This window comes from Trachurus japonicus, chromosome 4 (assembly GCF_045865225.1).
Source record: "Trachurus japonicus isolate A0001 chromosome 4, Traja_1.0".
Taxonomy (NCBI): Eukaryota; Metazoa; Chordata; class Actinopteri; order Carangiformes; family Carangidae; genus Trachurus; species Trachurus japonicus.
In genome coordinates, this window is record NC_140910.1 from 15,882,518 (window position 1) to 15,905,250 (window position 22,733).

General features: G+C 42.0%; 1 protein-coding gene across 5 annotated transcripts in view; it reads right to left on the reverse strand.

Moving 5' to 3' along the window:
- Positions 1-1,928: 1,928 nt before the first annotated feature.
- The window catches only part of cacna1ea (calcium channel, voltage-dependent, R type, alpha 1E subunit a), a 51,128-nt gene continuing 30,323 nt past the window's right edge, over positions 1,929-22,733 (reverse strand). Inside the window, exons 19-45 of one of the 5 annotated variants that reach the window (XM_085774313.1) lie at positions 20,223-21,128; positions 19,518-19,762; positions 19,045-19,156; positions 18,697-18,826; positions 18,096-18,155; positions 17,513-17,619; positions 16,989-17,085; positions 15,633-15,793; positions 15,100-15,237; positions 14,473-14,674; positions 14,210-14,374; positions 13,291-13,401; positions 13,124-13,204; positions 12,782-12,967; positions 12,483-12,574; positions 11,596-11,755; positions 11,324-11,451; positions 9,184-9,280; positions 8,091-8,196; positions 7,860-7,967; positions 7,583-7,683; positions 7,193-7,299; positions 6,850-7,012; positions 6,496-6,624; positions 5,730-5,877; positions 4,853-5,034; positions 1,929-4,765 (exon numbers count right to left, since the gene is read on the reverse strand). In XM_085774313.1, coding sequence (XP_085630439.1) covers positions 4,214-4,765; positions 4,853-5,034; positions 5,730-5,877; positions 6,496-6,624; positions 6,850-7,012; positions 7,193-7,299; positions 7,583-7,683; positions 7,860-7,967; positions 8,091-8,196; positions 9,184-9,280; positions 11,324-11,451; positions 11,596-11,755; positions 12,483-12,574; positions 12,782-12,967; positions 13,124-13,204; positions 13,291-13,401; positions 14,210-14,374; positions 14,473-14,674; positions 15,100-15,237; positions 15,633-15,793; positions 16,989-17,085; positions 17,513-17,619; positions 18,096-18,155; positions 18,697-18,826; positions 19,045-19,156; positions 19,518-19,762; positions 20,223-21,128 — 4,774 coding nt within the window. In that variant the 3' untranslated portion in view covers positions 1,929-4,213. Of the gene's footprint in view, positions 4,766-4,852; positions 5,035-5,729; positions 5,878-6,495; positions 6,625-6,849; positions 7,013-7,192; positions 7,300-7,582; positions 7,684-7,859; positions 7,968-8,090; positions 8,197-9,183; positions 9,281-10,038; positions 10,136-11,323; positions 11,452-11,595; positions 11,756-12,482; positions 12,575-12,781; positions 12,968-13,123; positions 13,205-13,290; positions 13,402-14,209; positions 14,375-14,472; positions 14,675-15,099; positions 15,238-15,632; positions 15,794-16,988; positions 17,086-17,512; positions 17,620-18,095; positions 18,156-18,696; positions 18,827-19,044; positions 19,157-19,517; positions 19,763-20,222; positions 21,129-22,733 lie in introns of all 5 variants that reach the window. The other 4 variants (XM_085774315.1, XM_085774316.1, XM_085774317.1 and 1 more) reach the window with 4 other exon arrangements.

Below are 22,733 nucleotides of genomic sequence, written 5' to 3' on the forward strand. Positions count from 1 at the left end.
TTAAATACATGTTTATATGTTAATATTAGCATTTTAGCTATAGCCTCTCAATAGCACGGGGAGCATACAGTCCGACTGCCCAAAAGTCAGACGGCATTTCTCCGACTACCCATTCTACAGTGTTAAGGTTAGGTTTAGGGTAAGGTTAAGGGTTAGGGCTACTTAAGTCGGAGAAATGGGAGGTCGGACTAATGGACGCAAAAATAAAGAAATGTATGGTCGGAGAAATGGTTAGTCGGACAGACGTCATGCGCCCCAATAGCACACGGTAGGCTACCTCACATTTTTATTCTGAAAACAGTTAGTCGGTACCGTCTTCGCCGTGTGTTTACTGCATATGAAGTGACCACGGGGTCATGCCTATGTTCCCTCAGCCCTATGTTCCCTCATTTCTAACTTTTGTTGTCACTGAAAATTAGGCCCTATGTTCCCTCAGCCCTTTGGTCCCACCATTGGTTGGGTTTAGGCAATGAAGAAAGGAGTTGGTTAAGTTTAGTAAAAAGACCAGGTAGAGGCTAGACAGGCCAGATAGGTAGAGAGAGTCCAGAGGGAACATAGGGCTGAGGGAACATAGGGCTGTGGGAACATAGGCACGCTCCCGTGACCACTTGCCTGTCGAAATAAATATCCAACTTAAAACTTCACTGCGGTCATTTAGCCTACCTCAAGTTAGGCCTATACGTGCTCAAGTTTCCAGACTTGAATTCTTCCCTTCATCCTCTTATGGCCAGACATCATTTAATTCATTTTTTTTTAATTCTGAAAAAAGTAGACAAACGTAATTTATCATTAATTGAACAGCTGTGAAGCGAGGTGATAGCATAAAAGGTCAAAGTTCAACGTCCTGATCCCACCCCTGGATAAACCACACATTTCTAATTCAACTGGATAAATGAAGGTAGTGAAAGGCAGGCTAACAGATTCTGCTGTTGTAGTTTAGCCAGTCAGCCCAAATATTCATAGGCCTATAGCCTAGGCTACTGCTTAGGCTGTAGGCCTAAATAATCTCTTCAACTTCCACATCAGATATGGCTCAAACTCCAGGACGGCTTACCTTTTACACCTGCAGAGCGTTTGTGTTTCCTCTGGTCCTCCCATAATCCTTTGCGTTAAGATGTTGGTTCACACTGCTGTGGTAGCCTGACTGACTGGTCTCACCAAACACAAACAAGCAGCAGCATGTCCTTGGGAAAAACTGATGCTGCCTGGAAGAAACATCTCAGCTGTTGTGGCACATGGACCAGATGGTGGTTCCTTACTGGCATCCTCATCTTCACACAAACACACTCAGCTTACGTTCAGATCTCTCAACAACAAACTCTCACCCACGTCTCCGCGCTGCTTCCAGTCCAATGACTCTTTCGCACTTGGCTATTTTGGGAATATGTGTAAGCAGACACAATGACAAGAAAAACACACATTCCCAAAGGCGTCAGTAGGTTCACAATGTTATAAAAAGGCATATGTAGGGAGAAAAAGGCAGTTTCATTTGTTCAATCATAATTATGGTAGTTCTATTCATATTTTTTCCAGGTAAAAAACATTTGTCCTATCATTGAGATGTTGTGCATCTAGCACCATTTGCCAAGCTGTCAGCAAACGTCTTGTGTATTATATTTTTCTTTTCATGTTGTAATGTATTTAAAAGGCCATTTTAACCTTTATTTAATGTTACAACCAGTGGAGTGTTTAAGTGCTAGGAAAGTAAGGATGCTGCAGTAAAAGGCCGCTGTTCTGGACCCCTAGGCCTGAAAGCTGCCTTCCCTCCCTGTGTTACTCTAATCTAAACTAATTTGGGGAAACACTTGCATCAACATCTAAAGGTGACAAAGTCTTTGAGGTTGCCATACATGTAGCCTATGGATTTGTCAGAACAAGAAATCCATGCTACATGCAGCTAGAATCCGTCAGCAGTAACATCATCCAGCACAAAGGGGACAAGTGATCTCTCTTTAATGGTCCTTTGAACAGATATGTAAACACTTCTTTTGTTAAAGTCATAGACAGGCATCATGATTGAAATGAAATATAAACAGTGCAATAAATTAAACATGGATTTATTTTGTACAGTTTATACTACATATTTACCAGAAAGCTTCTCTATCTAGGTAATCCAAGCTTGTTAGGGAACTCTTTGTGTTGAGTGTCCCCAGGCACAGATTAGGCTGTTCTGTACAGACGGACATCGAGTTCAAGTCCTAGGCTGCACTGTACATGTTAAGCACGGTCCTATGAACTACAGGCTGAAGCCTTTCACCTAACCTGTGTGTACTGTACGAATCGAGCCTTGTAGTCGGTACACTTCTGAGGAGGTTTATCTGCTGAAATGAATCTGTTTCAGTCCAGAACCGTCTGTTCAGGGCTGTAGCAGGTTGATGCGATCTCTTCTGACATGTGGATCCCCAGATGTCTATTGTGTTCACATTTCAGAAAACATGTCAAACTCAACATATTGTAACAACACAACACCACATGATATAAATATACATCTTATTCAGGGGCGACAATAAATGACAGTGAATGCTGGGAATGAGAAAGCATAAACATTCCTCTGCCTGGGGTTTCATAATTACCTTTTTTTTTTGTGTGAAATAAATCTCATTAAACCTAATGGATGAACTAAAAAAAGAACAATCAGGCAGCTCTATGAGACATCTCTCACACATCTCCCATTATCATTATCACCATGAATCATGCATGTGGAAATTTACTACAACTCCGGAGCACAGAAAATACGGTAATGCTCGTTTCTACTGACCAAACTATGGACTTCAATGGAACAATGTGGCAGTTAACAAAGACACAAGCTGTTCTGTGCCTGTGATTCCTCTTTTGTAAAAGCATCCAAAGTGGTTAAAATCATTTGCATCACATGTATAAAATACATTTAGCCTCTCATCATTTTCACAACGAGAACGAAAGAAGGCAACACATCCTGAAGAAGACAAATCCTCGGCTCTATGTACAGGAAGAAAATGGCTTTGGTCACCTCTCGGACAGACCGAACTGTGGAGCATGAACACCAGTTTGGCTGTCTGTCCTACAGATAGTTATACCTCAGGCCAAAGCCATTATAGTCCTCGAACAGAGCAGATGTGGACCACAGGGCTGACGTGGAAATATCCACTGGTTCGGTCCTTATGACAGTCTTGTAATTCATATCATGCTGACTGATGTGTAAGTTTAAGAGACTCATCTAGCCCCTCTTTTTTTCTTCTTCTTTTTTTACAATTGTTCATTTTAGGTCAAAGATCTGAAGAGTGTCTTAAGGTTTCAGAAGATGATATATTACAAAACGGACGATCCAGTATCCTGAGACAAAACATCTCTTTTTCTGTCATCTGATCAAAATCTTCAACATCATTTTCACGCTACCGAGCCGACGTTAACTGTGCTGTGATGAAAGTACCGCTTACTGTTTTCACATTAGGGCCGATAAATAACTTCTTCACTTCCTATATTGACTCTACTTATTGATTAGTGACTATATAATGCCCATGAACCATGTGGATATTGTTTTTGTAAACATGAACTGTTGGGAATGGCTGGTTGCCAGTGATAAACATGGCATAATCGGACTGACTCAACCCTTGATTCATTGCTACTCTTACAACTATGCACAGTAAAGACTTAACAGCAACCTTCTCAAATGACCTGAACGTAAGAACCAAAAGCTAAAATACATTCATTGTATTACTTTTTTCTTTTTTTTTTACATGCTACCTCTATGTTCACCTACACAAGATGCACTTCAGTTCACTTCATCAGTTTCTTGGAGTCAACAAGAGAGCTGGACACCTTAGATCGACTTCTCACCATGTTTTGTTCAAATAACAATCAAAACACTAACTTGTGTGGGAAGGCTCGGCGAGATGCGCCGCCTGCAGTGAGCTACTCATGGTACCGTCAGTCTCTGCTATTGTTGTGATTTGGCAAATTTTCTCTATCGAGAGCACACACACACACGTAAACACACACCCATGTTCACAGACGTAGCCCCCCTCCAGCTACAACAGATACACAAGCAAGGACACATTGTAGACAGACACCCAAGTATCCAGATAAAATAGCAGGGGGCGTTCAGTCCCACTTGTTATGCTACTGGTGCTGAGAATACAAGGTCTCAGAGCCACGGAGCTACAGCCATGTGATGCTATGTAGAGCTGCTCTGAGGTGCCCAGTCCGTCTGCGCATCCTCTCCCTCCCTGGTGTTTTAGCAGCGGTCGTCCTCGTCTGTGTCACTAAGCACTTCGCTGGCTCCGGCTGGACTCGCCTGGCCCAAGTGCTTCCGAAAATGCCCATTAGGAACCTGCCAGGAGTGTCTGAGCTGAGGGGCAGAGCTTATAGCGTTGGCCCGTCCCAGGCTGGTTGCCACGGCAGTCTCAAAGGTAAGGGTCTCCTGTCCCCCACCTGCCTCGCCACCGGCAAGGTCCTCGTGGAACGGGAGGTAGGGCTCTGAGATGTAGCGGTGAGGAGATGGATGGCTCGGACCTGCAGCCTGACCTCCGGACCCCTGGCCTGCAGTCAGGGGCTCGCCCTCCTTGTCGGCCCTCCACGACGGCTCCGTGGAGCCACCGGGGCCGTCCTGAGGCTGGGTCGGACCCTCAGAGGAGGTTGCTGGTGTGGGAGAGGTGTGGGCTCGGCAAACCAGAGGCGAGTAGGAGATGTAAGGCCGCGGGCGAGACGGTGTCTGGGGCAGCTGGCGTCGATTACGAGGAGTACCGGACTCTGAGGCCGAGTGAGCAGGGCTGCCTGATGCGTTCACCTGCAAATAACACGAAGCTCTGTAATTACGCCACATCGTAGGTCCGAAACGTGTGATTTGATGGCAACAAAGTGAAATGTCTCGCACCTGTCTCTGCAAGGTTTGTGTGCGTCCTTCACTAGGTGAACGGGACCTTCTCCTCTCGCACGAAGGGTCTCGACTTCGCTCCTCAGAGTTGCAGCGAGACACGTCAGGAGACAGAAGGTGGCGCCTTTCCTTAGATCGCCCCCTCTCGTGACTACTCGATTCTCTGTGGTTGATTCTTGGGCCTGGAAGTTGTGTACCAAAGACATTTTAAAGAGTAAAACCTCCTCAGTTTTGCATATTATTGTTCAAAAATATAAAATCCCACCACATCCAATACAGTTTAAGGGCTCAACATGTATTTTTTTCAGCATATAAATAATAGGGTCAAAGATGTAATTGAATTATACTCTCAACTTTAAGTTGGAAAGAACACTTGACAACATGAACCCATTAATGCTTCATATCCTGAATGAGTCAATATCCAGCTGTCCACACCCAATAAAGATGGCTAGAGCCATTAGACATCTAATGACAGTTCATAATACTGTGTAATTTGGTTTTCAGTTTCATATGCATCAGTTCCAAATTCTGTGTGTAGTGATGATGCCTCACAGTTACTGCAGCTAAAATTGTTGAATTTAGTGTTAACCTTTACAAAAGATACATGTATAGACCTTTTCAGAGAGTATAAACAAAGACAGGTGTGGCTCATTAGAAAACGCTCTGGTACACTAAATGGAATGGAGCCTTAATTAGTATTCTTGGTAACACCTGTATTTGTTTATACTCTCTGAAAAGGTCTATAGGGAAAATAAATTCAATAATGTGTCCAGACTTTGAAGGGTTAACCCTAAAAGACCAAACCCAACTGTTCCAGATCAAATATTTCTATGAATACAAATCAGATTATAGCAGGTGTTATGATACGTGTTGCGACCTCGGTAGCTCCTCTGTCGGGGTCTGTACGTGCCGTCAGGACTGACTCTCTCCAGAGAGTGTTGTTCCTGCCAGAGGCCGTTCACACACTGATCTCCGATGGTGGAGAAGGAACGCTTCATCAGCTTAGCTTCTGCTGACATCCCAGGCTACATACATACAAATAACCAGAAGAGGAATCACTTAAGCAACCATGCATGACACCCAATCCGCAAACACTTACACGTACTGTATACCCAGACAAGAACATACACTCACACATAATTATAAAGGGATGCGTGGGTCTCATTATGTACTGAGTCAACTCCACAATGGCTGCAAAACAAATAGCTTCGATCCAAGGCAGTCAGTCAGCAAACATGAGTAGATCTAATGTTGCTCAAGTGAATTTTCATTGCTTATTGATTTTAAGTCAGTTTTTATCAATCAATCAATCAATCAATCAATCAATCAATCAATCAATCAATCAATCAATCAATCAATCAATCAATCAATCAATCAAAATTTATAAAGTGCTTTACATGTTTAAAAGCAGACCTGTTGAGTGCTGAATATAGATAGATAGATATACTTTATTGATCCCAAGCTGGGAAATTACAGTGCAGCAGCAGCATTACACAGACACACAGTGACGACACAGTGACGATAACAACATATAGTAAAAGAATATAAAGAACAAACTATACATAATAAAATAGCAAAATATAAAGAACAAACTATACATAATAAAATAGCAAATAAATATAGGTTTGAATAAAGGTTATCACCTGTGCATCAACAGCCAGTCTGGGCATGGAGGACGCTCTGATAGACGCTGTCCGCTGAGGTGATTTAATAACTGTTGGGTCCTGCCTGGCCTGCTGCATCACTTGGTTATACTCCACTACATCTTGCACCTAAACAAATAGCAGAGAGAGGAGGGCTGAGTGGGCTCTTTTCACATTTCCTTCCAACACTCAGGAATCAAACTGGGAATACCACAACACAAGTCAATGGCAAAAAACGTAAAAAAACGTAAAAAAAAAAAAAAAAGTACTATTACTAATAAACATAAAATAAAAAAGGAATTCAATTTGTTTGATCACATTACCTGGCAACATTTCTAAAGATCAGGTTTTTACCAGTGTGTGTAAATGGTGGTGATGTGGGTTGTGGTAGGGGTGGTAGGGTGAACGGTAGTCATCGTCAATCTCCTCCTCCTTCTCCTCTCTGGAGTAAGATAGTGGCTGCAGGAACATGTCTTGGGGGGAGATGGGGCTGAGCGCAACAAAACCTCCTCTGGTGCTGAAAGGACACACAAAGTGTGAGGCTGCAGTTTACATCAACATGAACATTGACAACATTATTGCTGATGAAGGGACCACAAGGCAAGTGAAAGTGATTCCAACAACAAAACAACAAGTTTTTATTTATTTATTCCTATCACCATAAATAAAGAGAAGAGGGTAAAATGTGAGTATTTACAGAGCAGATCCTGCACTATGTCTGAGGAATGACAGAGATTTGGCATTGCATAGGATTTCTTGAGGCAGTGAGGAAGCGTCCATACGCTGGAACATAGGAGCATGTTTCTATGGGAACAGAAAGACACAGGAGAGAACAATAATTTAAACCAATCAACGAATAATGCCAAACATTGCTAGTAGAATATAATTGAAATAATGAATGTAAAAGATGAAAAGATGTTTTAATTTGTTAATAAGAAATAGATTTAAAAATTCAAGTTCAAAATTCAAACTCTCTGTATTTGGTGGTAGCACTGCATAGCCTACTAAAGTCTTGGGTTAAATAGTCACCATGAAGAAAATTTAAATCAGTGGATACTGACTAAGCATTAATAAGAACACACGGTACCTGTTCCTCTAGTTGCTGTCTAAGCTTTTTAGCTTTGCTCTGCTTGTAGTAGTCCATGATCATCATGGCAGCATAGATCTTCCCTATGGTCATGTCACTGGCTGAGAGCGAGAAAGAGGAAATAATCAAACCACAGACATGACGCTTCAAATGCATTAACAAGTGCAATTCAGTTTTTCTACAATAATATCAGAGTTGTACATTTTACAATATATGAACAATTTACTGATATATGAATTATTGTACTGTTAGGATGCAGGTAAAATGTGGACGTCACCTTTGTGAATAGGAACCAGCAGGTCTAGTGTCTTCTGAGAGAGATGAGGCCAGATGACACTGATCTCCTTCTGCAGATCCAGGTCCATTTGATTTCTATCCTCTTCCCCTAGAAACATACACACATACATACACACACACACACATTTTATGAGAAAATTAAGAAAATTAAATTTTACATTAGGGTAAATGTGTGTTAAAGTTTTCGAATGGTTTTGATATTGAATCTAACCTCTGGCTATCTTGACCTCCAGAGCAGTGCGGATAAGGGCCATGAGGGTGGACGTGAAGTGGACAGACATGTCATCGTCCACAGGCATGTTCATCAAGACGAGTCTCTGATGGTGGCAGAGAAAGAAAGTACTTTTTAAGTAAAGATGACCGTCTAATCTTTTACAAATTATATATTTTTTACAGGTTTTACAATTGATCAATGTCAGACACAGGAAGGTCGCTGTTTAATTAAATTATAAACAACATTTAAATCAATTTTGCTTCAGAAGAAAAGAACTTAAACTAGCATTTAGAAAAATCGTCAGCGTTGCCTTTTTGGGCATCAGCACAAATTTAATAAGAGTCATTTAAACCACTGTCTTATACAGTTTATACAGTGTGTAAATTGAAACTGGTTTCACCTTAAATTAAATTAAATTACACCAAGACATACAGGAGAACAGAAAGCCAGGCATGTAAATATTTCCTGCATTTTGTTCTTTGACAGAAGATAGTTATATCGAAGGAAGTTTTGCATGTCCTCTCCTGTCCTCCTGTAAATAGAGGCCTGCACAGACTCTGGTCCTCATCTATCTTAACTAAAGTGGATAAAGTCACAAATTCTCACATATTCTCTTACTGCGTAGTGTTCATCTGCGATGAGGCATGCTTGCAGGCTCACAGACTCAGCAACACACACAGTCAAACAACACAAACACTTCCACATACATTACACACGACACAGACGTAACACTGGGCTCTGGCAGGAGGCACATGCAGACAGGAATATGTAAGAAACAGAGAAGTATGGATGACGTGAGAACATTTGACAGCAGACTTTACAAGATTTAGCATGTAGATGTTTAACAACTTTCTCATTAACGACTTCTCACTGCTTCAGAATGACTCTTTCTCTGCCACAGTGCAAAGCAAAACAGGCAAATGTATTGTATGTAGTGCTGTATATATCTGCCAATGAAAAATACTGGAACTCAAAGCTGTTTCAACAAGCAATACTGCATCATATAATCAATGTATGACACACAAAATAAGCTTATTCTTGTTGATTAACAAATGAGGCAGTGCCTGTTATTCTCCAATGTTTAATCTACCTTATATGCCACCTTGGAGGGGCATTTCTTGCCCAGGCCTAGGGGTGGTGACATGTTGGTCAACATCTCATACATGTCGGTATAATGGATACGACCACTGGGGGCGCCAGGTAGCCATGATGATGGGGGATGAGAAAGAGGAATAAAGAGGAAGGGATAGGAGGGGAGGGAAGGGAGTGGGATGATGTTGGAGTTGGAGTGTGTTCCCAAGGGATGGAGTCAGTAAAGAAAAAAACGTACAGGTGTGGGTGATAGGTAAGAAGAGAGGAACAAAAATGGAGGAGATACAAGAGAGAGGATTATTCCAAGGCAGCACACAGGAGGAGAGTGTAAAGTAGGAGAAATAAAACAGGTTGTTTTCTTTCTATGCTGCCAACAGGGCATAGAAATCTGGGAAAGAAGAAAATCTCGGACAGGATGAGCAAAGGAATGACAGCCTCACTGGATCTGGTACTAATATAAAAATACTTACGTTGTGTAGTGTTGTATGTGTGCAGGAAAGTCCTAAAAACATTGTTAAACCAGATCCAAAAGGTAGAAAGGGGCCAGCTTCCCTCAAAGTCCTCAACAATTGCATAAAAACAAGCTTTAAGCATTCAGAAGAAATGCTTTGACAAAATGAAAAGTGACAATTTTTTTCAAATGAGGGACAACTGGTGCCTTAGTACCCTGAGACTGGAGTGTCATCATTCTTTGACCTGAGTCAGACACCCTAAAAGGTCAAGCAGGGTGGTGACGGCTGGTGGAGGGAGGGAGGGGAGGAGGGCTAGGAGCTACGTTAGGTGGGACCCCACAAGAAAGAGGCAAAGAGGGCGGGAGTGGGGGAGGGGGGTTGTTGACATGGGGGAACCAAACCTTGCATGCCACCCTGTGGGGGCAGTTCTTCCCAAAGCCCAGGGGTGGTGAGATAGTGCGTACAACTTTGTACATCTCCTTATAGTGGATCCTACCACTGGAAAGAACATAAATGTCTTCAGTAGTGGCGGTGTCATTACAGCCTCGTTGTCCACATTAAAGGTGAAATGATCAAAGTTAAGTCAATCCACTTGAAAACACTTGAAACATGAAAAAATATTAAAGCATCACTTTGAATAACATTCAATCAAACTTTTTTTTTTTTAAACCTGCGGTGGAAACACACAAAATTACATCGTTAGTAAAGTTGTCATTGTTAGTTCTGCAAACAATACTGTTCTGAACACTGGTGACATAATTGGACATGGTTATTAGGGGCTGATTTGTTTGTGGTGCAACTTGTTGTTGATAGAGAGACTCACAAAACCAATAAAAGAGCCACAGCCAGTACACGACTCAGTGTGTCATTGTTCCACAAATCAACATGAATCAAGAGACAGAGAGATGATAAATTCATTTGTGTTTCAGAGCTTTCCAAAGCTGATGAATACTCCTACTGAAACTAAATCAATGGATCTGAGAGTAATCAGTTGATATCAGATTTATAATGTGCTGCCCCTGGACGCACTCACCAGAGTTAGCACTGTAATATGCTGGTGCCTAACAGAGATACATATCTTATTCTTGACATTATACAGTAGCTGCAGCCCTACTCACAGTGATACTGTCTTACTTTAATATTGATGTGAGCATTACGTAATGTAGTGTCTGAACCATGTGCATCACTACTTGTAAAGTGCCCATGAACCCATCAGGACTGAAACAGGTGACTGGTTTTAATGCTGTGGCTGATTGGTTTTTATCTGCGGTCTGTTTTAAGAGTTAATTCTGAATCATTACTGTAGTAATTTGATTTGAAACTTAATTTGTCGTTTAAATTATTTTTCAGAACTTCATGGCTTCAGATCAGTCACCACATTGAAACCCTAAGTCCAAGTTTCACAATGATGAATAAGTTTGAGTTGACTGGTCAAGTTGTGTGTGTGTGTGTATGTGTGTGTGTGTGTGTGAGTAATGTGTGCAGCAATTAGAAGAAGAACCGAAATAGCCAGCTAATACACACACATCTTATTATTATCTTCCCATAGATATTAGATATTATCAAATTGATTTCAAACTATATAGTATATTTATCATATTGCAACATGACACTAAAATTTGATGTCAATAAAAAGTGCAATGCTTTAGATAAAAGTGCTGGAGTGGCATTAAGAGAAATACTGACCAGGCAGCTCGATCATATTCCCCCCAGATCCGGACAAACTCATCTAGGTGATGAGGACCCAGGATGGACGAGTCTCTGGTCAGATACTCAAAGTTGTCCATGATCACAGCCACAAACAGGTTCAGCATCTGGATAGAAGAAAAACAGCGGAGGCAGGAGAACCCTTGATATCTAATGTTTTTAAATGCCCGGTGAAAAGATTAGTAGTATACTTGTGGATGTGTTGGCATTGTTTCAATGGAGAATGATCATTCTGATTTTCTTCGTCTTACCAGAAAGGAACTGAAGAAGATGAAGGACACAAAGTAGAAATAGGCAAAGTCGGAGCCACAGCCCCCCTCCGGGTCAGATGAAAGGGAAGGATCGGTCTCACACTGTTGTCCCCCCAGACACGACAACATGATCTCCTGCCAGGACTCCCCCGTGGCACTCCTGGACACATACACACACATTACGCAACATGAGGAGATGAAGTTGACAATAAGACTTGACTCATTAGACTTTTAGATGCACACATTTACTGTATGCTGTAGTCGAGACCTTTACATTTCTTTTAATGTCAGTGGTAATGTGGCCACATTTATCTTACAGTATATGTAGTGTAAATGTAATGCATCTAGCACGTTAATCTGTCATGTGTAAATTAAATTCATATGTCTATAAGATAGGCAGTACTGAAGGAGTATGATGTTTAACCATGTTTAAATCATTGTGCCATGTGAGATCAAACTGGCACTTTAAATGGAGATATAAACAGAGTATCAACACTGCCATAGTCATCTCTTTACTTCACCCTTTATGCTTTTCATCAGCACATGTACAACTCTTGAAGTGTTTGTGAAGCTACGTATATGCTACAGAGGTAAGTGGTAGACTGCAGCATCTATCAACTCTTGACAATGAATAGCCCCTTGGGTACTTAGGGTGCAAATTACTAATGTAACCAAGCAGCATCAGTCAGCCAACATTAAAGATATATGTTGCTAAGTGTAACAAATAAAGAGTAGTTTAGATCTTGACTGAATACAAAAACACTAACTACTCTAGAGTACTGGAGCAGCTGCATACAAAATGTGGTGTATTGTTGAGTTTGGGTTGGATCTTGTCATCCGAGTTTGTGTCTACCTTGACAAAGTCCGCAGGCGCCAAGGTGTCCTACCTGAATAGCAGCATCAGAGCACCAGAGAAGGTCTTGAAGTTGTTGTGCTGGTTAATGTGAGTCTCCTCGTTCAGCTTTATGTTCCCAAACACCTGATGCACACATATATACACAAATACGCAAAAAAAAACCATGCATAACATAAACACTGTCTCCCTCAAAGACTGAATTTCACCATGTAACAAACATACTTAATGGTGCTGAGGGACACAAGATAAGAAAATGGTAAATGTAGCATGTAAAAGACTCTAAACGGAGAGATTGAGAGCGATCAAGAACTTGTCTTTCGTGCTTCTGACCTGCATGCCGATGATGGCGTAGATGAAGAAGAGCATGGCGATGAGCAGGCAGACGTAGGGAAGGGCCTTGAAAGACTGCACAAAGGTCCACAGGAGAATCCGGATGGTGTAACCCTGTCTCAGCAGCTTGATCAGACGAGCAGCTCGGAACAGTTTCAGGAAACTCATGTTGAATGTATCAACAAACTGGCAAAGGGACAGGAAAACAGTATTCATGTCGACATAAAAGTGAGGGAACAACTGTTTGGAGAAGAGGGCTGATAATAAATCTTATACTGCCAGTTTGCAAGGTACACTCTCTCTCTTTTAGTGGTAGTCATTGATACTTATTTTTCTCAGTACCTGAAGGTCTACCACAATCTCAGTGATGCTTCCCAAGACAGTGATGAAGTCAAAAATGTTCCATGTGTCACGAAAGTAGTTCTGTATAAAAACAGAAGACACCTTGAGTCATTTCTAAATTGGATCTTGAATCCACATTCTGGCTACATATTGCCCTTTTCTCTCACCAGAAAACCAAAGGCCATGATCTTGAGGACACATTCGACAGAGAAGAGAACAGTGAAAGCCGTGTTCAGGTGCTTCAGTACAGCCTCATATGTCGGCGGGGCAGAGTAGTACTGAAAATAGAAAGATGGCAGAGGTTAAACTCGGTGTGTAATGAGGAAGATAAAAAAGTGGAATATTCCCTAACCAATTCACTGCAGCTAAACCTCATGATGCCAGTCTGACATGTGTGATCTTCAGCCCTGCACCCAACCGATCTACAGGTTGATGGAAGATTCCTCCAGACCCATAAATAGTGCCTCAGTCTCTGCACCTCTCATCTGTCGCACTATAAAAGGAGTCATTCCTCTAGGGGCGGCAGCCACAGTTAATGAGGTCATGCTAAATAGCAGCCCCTGGACATTATAGATCAATATTTAATACAGGCTGAGTCACCTCGGCTCTGTCTGTCTGACTGTCTGTCTGACGACCAGAGCAGCCCCAGAGAAGGCCAGATATAAAACCAACAACAACCCCCCCCCCCTCCGACACAAACCTATAACATCAGCAGATCCGAATGCAAACATCACAGCAGGATGAGGCGGTGCTGCTGCGCCTCCTTAAAAGGACACAACCATTTCTACACATTCATGCTTCTAGTCAGGAGTCACACATCAGGGCTTATTTTAAAACCAAAGTGTTAACAGTCGCGAGTTCATAACAGAATATGTTGCTGAGAAGAAGGGGCAAGGTTTGTTTTTCCTGTTAGCAAACACGGATATGTGGAGAGTGACGTCATTTTCAGGAGTGAGGCAGGCAGAGAGAGAGAGAGAGGGAGAGAGGAGGAGATGTAGATAATCAGCTGCTGTGCTTTAATTTATCTTATTACAGCTGAATCATTTGGTCTTTGATTTCCTCCCGTAATTGCTTCACTTTCCTCACCTTCATCATAAGAACAATGGTGTTGAGAGCAATCATGGCCAGGACGGTGTACTCAAACGAGGGTGACACCACAAAATGCCACAGCCGGTACTGGAACGTGTGGCGGTTCTGCGGCATGTAACGGGTGAGGGGCTTGGCACTGATGGCGAAGTCTATGCACGCCCTCTGAAACACAAAAGACAGCAGAAAGAGGAATGCAATCGGCATGTAAACAGTAAAAAACAATTACCGTTAAGCAGGTTTACATCCATCCTCCCCCTCACCTCATTTTTCTCCAGGCTGCACTCCTCCATCATCTTATCTCCCTGTTCCTGGAAGGTGATGATGATGAGAGCCACAAAGATGTTTACGAAGAAGAAAGGAAAGACAACAAAGTAGATGACATAGAAGATAGACATCTCCATCCTGTTCCCATGGCTCGGCCCCCTGTCCTCCTCAGTCACATCTACTGAGTGCTGCAGGACCCTGGAAAAAATAAAAAATAAATAAAACAACAGCAATCATTTACAGTAGGAGAAAGTGTTTGAAAGTATTGGTTCACTTGGGTTGGGCTCAAATGCCAAGTTAGTTGGAAGAAGCTATAATTTAAATTTATTTCCACAGCAGTAGTTAATTAATGAGGGCTGGGCCAGTACAAACCCACAAGAACTGTCAGTTGAATATTGGTGTAACCTTATTGAGATAATAAATGGCTACATTTTTGCTAAATTAATCAAATCTGTTGCATTTCCTTCATCAAAGGTCAGAATTGACCATTTCCAAAGAACAAGCCAGATGTTAAAAGGCTGTAATGCTCATAAAAAACTAATGAGCCCTCAAATGGAAAATGATACTTGTTGAATTTCCTCATCCAGCATGAGAGTTGCCAGTGATCCCAGTCAGACACTCACTGAGGCCATCCCTCTCCAGTGGAAACAGTGAACAGGGTGAGCAGAGCCCAGACGATGTTGTCGTAGTGAAACTCGTGCCTCTTCCAGTCTCTTCTCTTCACCTCTTTCTTGTCTTTCCCGTAGTCAATGTAGTAGCCCCTGCAACAGCAGACAACAGGGGTGCATTAGAAAAAATACAGGTATCAGAAGAAGGCTCGTAATATTTAAAGGGTTCATTATCTTTAAGTTAAGAAGTTTTAGGAAGAACATGTAGCCACAGACACATACAAGTACAATTAGTATACATACAAATGAGGGATTTAATCTAAATAAGAATAAATGGATAGATAATGATGATGAAAGAAAAAGAGGAAGGAAAGACGTAGACAGGGAAGAAAAAAGGAGTAAGAAAAGTGAATGAAAAACCAAATGACAGAAGACGGAGTATTAGGAAAGACAAAAAGGAAAACAATAATTAACTAATAAATACTTAAAAACATAAAAGTGAAGAACGCTGGATGCAAAAAGGAAAGAAGTGAGTAAATGAGTATTACTGGCAGTCCTTCTCTGTGTCCTTCGAACTGTCAGTACAGTAGAAAAACTTCCCCTTAAAGAGCTGCACAGCGATGACGGCAAAGATGAACATAAACAGTTTGTAGACAATCAGGATGTTGAAGACGTTCTTCAGAGAGGTCACTACACAGTCGAAAACCGCCTGGAATTAAAAACACACAAGGTTTAAAAAAAAGTGAGTTGCTCAGATACTCCTGGGGTAAACAAGAAGAGAAACCAACAGTCAGATATTTCATTTTCACTATGTTCTCTATGTGCAGGATTTTGTTATATCAATTAATTTACATATTATATTCATTTTTGACAAAGTTGAAGACATTTTGAGTTTCCCTGTGTTTGAATGATTGTGAGAAAATCTACCAACTAGCTTTTGTATAACTCAATTTAATGCATGAACACATCCAAAAACCAAACATATTATCGTATTACATACAATAATACTTGATTATAGATTCATCTTTTTTTAGCCAATGACAACTTTTATTTTCAACAGCATGAAACTGGTCACGACTTGAAAGATAATAAATCACTCTAGAAAGAGTATATGCTTTGAAAAATGCTCATCAGTAATATAAACAGACCACATCAGGCACATTTAATGTTTCTCAAAGATCTTTACTCCCTCTCCTAGTGTAAGTGTGATACAGAGGCTACATGGCTACCTGATCAGACACAGGCTTCCAACCCTTTATCAGCCCGTCCATTTCCAGCCTCTAACTCTCCCCTTCTTCTTACTAGCTCTTTTCCTATTTACTGCATATGATTTGTTCCTCACTGTGGACCACTTGTTGTTTGCGCTTTTAGGCGTTATGCTAATTTATATCAATAAGTGTGCCCTGTTTTTAGTTTTGTGATTTCTCCTCTCCTCTCCTCTCCAGGTTTGGGGGTCCCAGCCCTGACAACGTGTCTTCCCGCTCCGACAATCACAGTTTGTCACCTCATGCTTTATTACCTCGTCTCTCTGTCCGTCCTCTATCTGCTCTGATGTTTGCAAATTATAGTTATGAGAAATGAAAGAGGAAGAATTAAGCCATAGTGTGTGTTTCTGAGTGTGTGCACACTGAAAAAACATTGACATATTGAGGTATACATCTGTAAGCGTCGTCAAACTAAAGGCTCAAAATACATGGTCAGACAAGGAAAGATAATCCCAACAACTATGGACATGTTAAAATCTCCTTTAAACAAAACTTCACAGACAAAATATTGGGCAACTGGTACCATCTGCTTGATATTTTAGTGTGTTCATGTTTTCCATAATGACAGATTGTCAGAAATAGACAATTAAGACAAGTACAGGCACGCAGACAAGCTATCAAACACAGAGTGTCTCCAACCTTGAGTTTAGGAAGTCTCTTGATGGTCTTCAGCGGTCTGAGAACACGCAACACTCTCAGAGATTTGATTGTTTTAATGTCTCGTCCTTTGTTATTTCTGTACAACAAAACAGAGAAGATAAGCATCACAAAAAGCAGGATGGTAAGTACCATTAAATACCAAATGCAGACACCTTCCACCTTATCCATCTATTGTTAGAGTAAATCTGACATTTGAATTTATACATTTAGCTTGTTTAAAGATGCTTATATCTCTAAGAGAGGTAGGCTATGGTGGCTTTTACCCCATCACATTGCTGCTGGTCATTCCCACAGGGGCACCATCCACAGACGTAGAAAAAACAGGAGAGAGGGACATGTATATCAACAGTTATAAACAAAATGGAAAAGATGAATACTCTGTGCCCAAACGCGTCAAATGAAACACTCTTTTACAGTGTAAAAGCTGAAATACAGTTGATTTATAGACACTTTGATGTCTGGACAAATGATACATTAATGTGGCTATAACTCATGTGACTGACGTGAGGGCGAAGGCCACCAGTGCTCCCACCACGACGATGAAGTCTAGGATGTTCCACAGGTCCCTGAAGTAGGAGCCGTCATGGAGGATCAGACCCTGGTCAATCATCTGAGGACAAGACACAATGTGTGTGGTGATAAAAACCTGCTATAGTTGTCAGGCATGGAGCCATGTATTTATGCTTCAGTACTGGGACATTACAGAGAGTCATTGGCTCTGACTAAGCTATAAATTATTCTTGAATAACATAGTAATTACAAAGCGGGATATCAAGACCTCCACAGAGTCAGATTACTGTGAAAATTATTGAAACAAAACAAGTCACTAAAAAAACAAAACAATTATTCTTTATGTTAATGTAAGTTGTAGATATATATGCAAATTGGATAAATTATCCTAACTTTCATTGTACTTGAAATGTGGTTAATAAGCAATCAGGAATGCACAAATTCATTTTCTGTCGCGCCACAGTTTGGAGCTCAAAAAAGGTACATTTACATGTTTTACCACCGTTTTTCCGAGATGTTATCACCACGCAGTGACACATAATTATTGTGCCATTCTTACACAGTGAAAGTACTCACCTTAATTATCATTTCAAACGTGAAGACTCCCGTGAACACATAATCAAAATAACGCAGGACCTAAGACAGACAGAAAAATCAGAAGATGTCAAAATGGGAATTAGTTATTCATTAAAATAAGAAATAAATGATTCCTTTTGTTGATTTCATGCCGTCTGATTTTACTCTTTACAGACTCTTAGCTTGTGCATTACTAAGAAACAGTCCCCTCGAATGGTGGGAATACAACACAAGATAATCAGTCTCTTTCCTCCCATAAAGAACCAGGCTCAGTGTGCCTCAGACCTCATTTGCCTCACTCATCAGCAATTTAATTGCCTCCCATCAAGTCGCATTAGTGGCCCTTTGCGAAACAATTTAAGAAATGTACTTTTAGAAATGTTGTGGTTTTTTTTCTTTATGGTTATTTTGCTGCTTAGCATAGATGAAGGGAGCTATGAGACCCAAGGCGCAGATAAAGAGTGATTGAAATCATGTCTCAGGAGTTAACAGAGTGATTCAGACAATGGTGGAACATCAGAAATATTCTGGCCTCTATCAAGCTATTAATGTTACAGCTGTGCCAGACAGATTTACCAAATGGATAAACGCGAACACAAACCTTATTCCAGTCAGAGGAGGTAGCCACAGGGTCCTCGGCAGCTAGTGCTATACTACTAGCAGCTATAACCAGCAGGATGGACATTTCAAAGTACCTCAGGTTCACCACATAGTGACACGCTCGACGCACCCTGAGGGAGAGCAGATGGCAGAGTGAAGATGTGATCCAGAGGTCAGGTACCATGTGTTGCAGGAGTTAGACTGTGCAGGCCTAAGCTGTTTTTAAGTTAACAGCAGCAGAAGCAAAGTACATGGATGTTGTGCAAATGTACGCAAACGGTTCCACGCTGCTGCAAGGGATCTTGGGAGTGGCGGAGGAAAACAAGAAGTGTGAGTGGTGGAAACTCACGGGTTGTCAGGTTTGAAGATGAACATGCTGTTTGGAGTCACAGTGTTGACGGGATTCATCTCCTCTGCCTCCACTTTCTCTGATTTACAGGTTTCTGGATCCTTACTGTTGACTAGAGAAGGCCAGGAGAAGGAGAAGGAGAGGGAGAAGGAGAAGGTGAGGGAGAGGGAGAGGGAGAAGGAGAAGGAGAAGGAGAAGGAGAAGGAGAAGGAGAAGGAGAAGGAGAAGGAGAAGGAGAAGGAGAAGGAATAATCTGTGTACATGATACAAAAAAAGATTTTTATCTGAAAACTATCCAGTGATTGACTGAGTCAAGCAGTGGTGAGCCAAATCAGTGAACTGTGGGGACTGGCTTAGATGGTGACTTGACTCACCGCCTTAAACAAGGTGTAACTGACAAGTAAGTTGTAAAAGTGTAGAGTAAAGGTGGGTATGAAAAGCCAAATACCAAAAACCAAACCAAACCAAAATACCTGTGATGGTAGAGAGCTCCAGACATGACTGAGCATTCGGCACGTCGATGACCACACTGGAGCTGAGCTGAGATTTGTCCTGGTCCTGCTCTGCTTCTTTCTCATCTTTGTCATCCTCCAGGATCACAGGAGGAGAAGTGTCTGATTGCTGAAGAAGTTCGTCCTGTTTTTGAGGACACTGGTCTCCATTGTGGCTCTGGTTCTCTGGTGGCTTTGTGCCGCCTCCTTCCCTCAGATCTCCATGTCTGTGGATGTATAGACACACATTACTGTACAGATAACAGTGAGTGCGAATGATGCTGTTGGATGGGGAATCCATCGGCCTCACAGATGGACCTGGTTTGCTGGTCCTGGGAGGGCAAATAACTGCAATGTCCCCAGGTTTGAGTCTGTGGACCTCTGTTATTTGTCACCACTCATTGCCGCTGATTTCTTATGACATTACTTCTAGTGCTACCATTTAGAAAACAATGCGTGCAAAAAGTGAAGTCTTTTTTATAACATCTCCGTCACAACAAGGTCACTAAAAACCACTGGCATTAAACAGAAATGTGACATCCTGGGATTAATCTGACCCAGGACCTTTGCTGCATCTCATTCCCCTCTCTTCTCCACATCATCTCTGTTTCTCTTGACTTTACAGTGATGTTTATCAAAGGTGAAACACACTGCCCCACAAAAAATTAAACATCTGTCTTGTCTTACCTGCTCTCCTCAGGGTTGGATACCTCCTCCTCCGGTTTGGTTTCCGCCGCTGTCTCCTCCACCTTCCCTGGGTTCCCCTTCCTCTCTCTGCTGACAGAGCGACTGGCCAAGTGGCTTCTGTTCCCCGGGGATGACCCCCGACTCCTGGCCCCGCTTTGATGGTCACAGTGATGTAATGCCCTCTTGTCCCTGATCCCGCAAGGACCCCCCATCTCAGGAGTCAGCGTGTCAACGTTATCTGGCGGTCTGAACTTCTTCACTGCCCTGTGCTGGCGGTCGCCATTTAATCTGGGGCTCCGGCGCTCACTTACAGTGTTGTGACTCTGATGAACGCCCAGTTTTTTACTCTCGGAGACGAGCTCTGGCTCAGGGGGCTCTGGTATGGTTATAGACACAGGAGCATCAGGGAGAGACGCATCTGTGGGATCCAGCGACTCTGGCACTGACATGGGGGGTTCGGGTATGTCACCAGAGAGGGCGGCGCCCACAGGCGTATCCACAGATCCCGAAGCTTGGTTTTTAGCTACGGTGTCTGTCAGGTGCTTCAAACTCCCGGATGGCGTGTGCTGCATGGCTTTGCGGTGCAGGGACAGCGGACGCTCGTGCTGGCCCTGGGCTGGAGCAGGAGGCCCATCCTTCTCCTCGCTGGGGCCGCTGAACAGGACCTCTCGGCTGGACATCTGCCGGTGTCTCCGCAGCTGGCTGGTCCTCTGCTCCCACACTGACATGGTCATCCTTTTTCTTCTCTCTCCCCTGGACATGAAAGAGTTAGAGGGGTTGAGTGGTGGGGGTGGGCGGCCCTCCCTCATGCTTCCCTGCGCCTCCTCCAGGGAGCAGGAGTAGGTAGGCCGGCTGCGGTGGATGGCTCTTTTCCTGTACAGGTAGGGCCGCCTCCTACGGCTTCCCCTAAGAAGAGAGGGACAAGGCAAAATGTCAATATGCAGAAGCAGACGACTTATATTTGATTTAAATATAGTAACAGTTATTTTCATTTTAAATATTTATTTTTTTCTATTGAACCAGGTTTGAAAAAAAAAAAATGTTTCTATGCTGTGTCATTGCCAAAATGTTAATTTGATTCAAAGCAGTTTCCACGTTTGTGTTGATGCACTCTCTGGGTCCAATTTTTCTCTAATGCAACAAAAAGTAGGTACATTTTATGCAATTTAGAAATCAAAACTTTTGTACCAAAACATTAAAGGTGTACAGAAATGGCCGTTTGTCCCGTTTGTCGCGCCGAGTTGTCACGAGCTGCAACACGAGTTTACCCGAGTAAGGAAAACAAATTTGATTGGTCGTTATCGAGCGGGCGGGATATTCAAAGTTTGGGGCGAGCCCGAGCTCCGTGTGTGTGTGCGTGTCTCAGACATTTGAATGACGGATTACGGATCCAATATCAGTGGCTGGTGAATCGTGTGCAGGCTGACGTATAATCCGTGCGCCTGCATTATCCAATGCGAGAAAAAAAAATACACACTTTCATCCCGGATTTACTCAAAAATAGAATTTTGCACAAAGTTTGGCCTACAACGTCTGAAAGATGAGTTATCACATTAATTTTATGATCCAGAGTGGGCTCAAATTCAGTTTTCTTTTCTGTACACCTTTAATATCACAGTACATTGCAAATGCTTTGGTCTATTGTTCGAGCATCTTATTAACATTAAAGAGCTATTTCATTTCAACATGAAGCAATTAACTGGATCAATGACAATGTTAGGTGATAAATTAAACAAGCCAGGGATCGTTGTGTAACTTTAATAACAAAAAAGAGTAAAATGCAGAATGAAATCAGTGGAGTAGATATTAAAAAAAAAAGTGGTGTCAAATAAGGTTGGAAAGTTTGAAGGTGCAGGACAGAGCATGAACAGAATGCAATACAGGATGAGGCTGAGACATTTACCCATTTAAGAAAATCAGGCGGGCGTTAGTAAGAGATTCAGAGAGCTGAACAGACAGTGTTACTTACTGGAGTGTGGACTCTTGTGTGGTCCGTGTTATCAATGAGCGATTGGTTGAAAACAAGACATTAGTGCTTTTGTGAGCAGAGACAAAACAGGCCAGGAGACACACAGCAAAAAAAAAGCCTAAAAGATCACAAACTGACCTTTCACAAAAAGACCTGCAACTAAATAGACTGTTAATGCCGTTTACCAGCTGTTTTATTCATGGCTTAAGGGTAAACCTGAATATTACACAAAGATTAATTATTAATTTCATATTCAACCGCGACACCATGCAGCTGGTTTGCAGTCGAATTGTTTATCTTGCAAACAACCTTCCTGTAATACAATTTTACAATACATTTGTAGAGCCTCAAAAACTGACTGGACTCTTGATGCTTTGGTGTGTGTCTCCATTGGAGCCAAGCAGCACATTGACAAACAAGATGGGAGCAGTATTAGAAACAATTCAACAACATTCATATAAACATCAACAGTAAGCGCAACATTGATAAGAAGACATATTTAGTAGATATCAGACAGTCTGAGCTACAGTATGAACACAGGT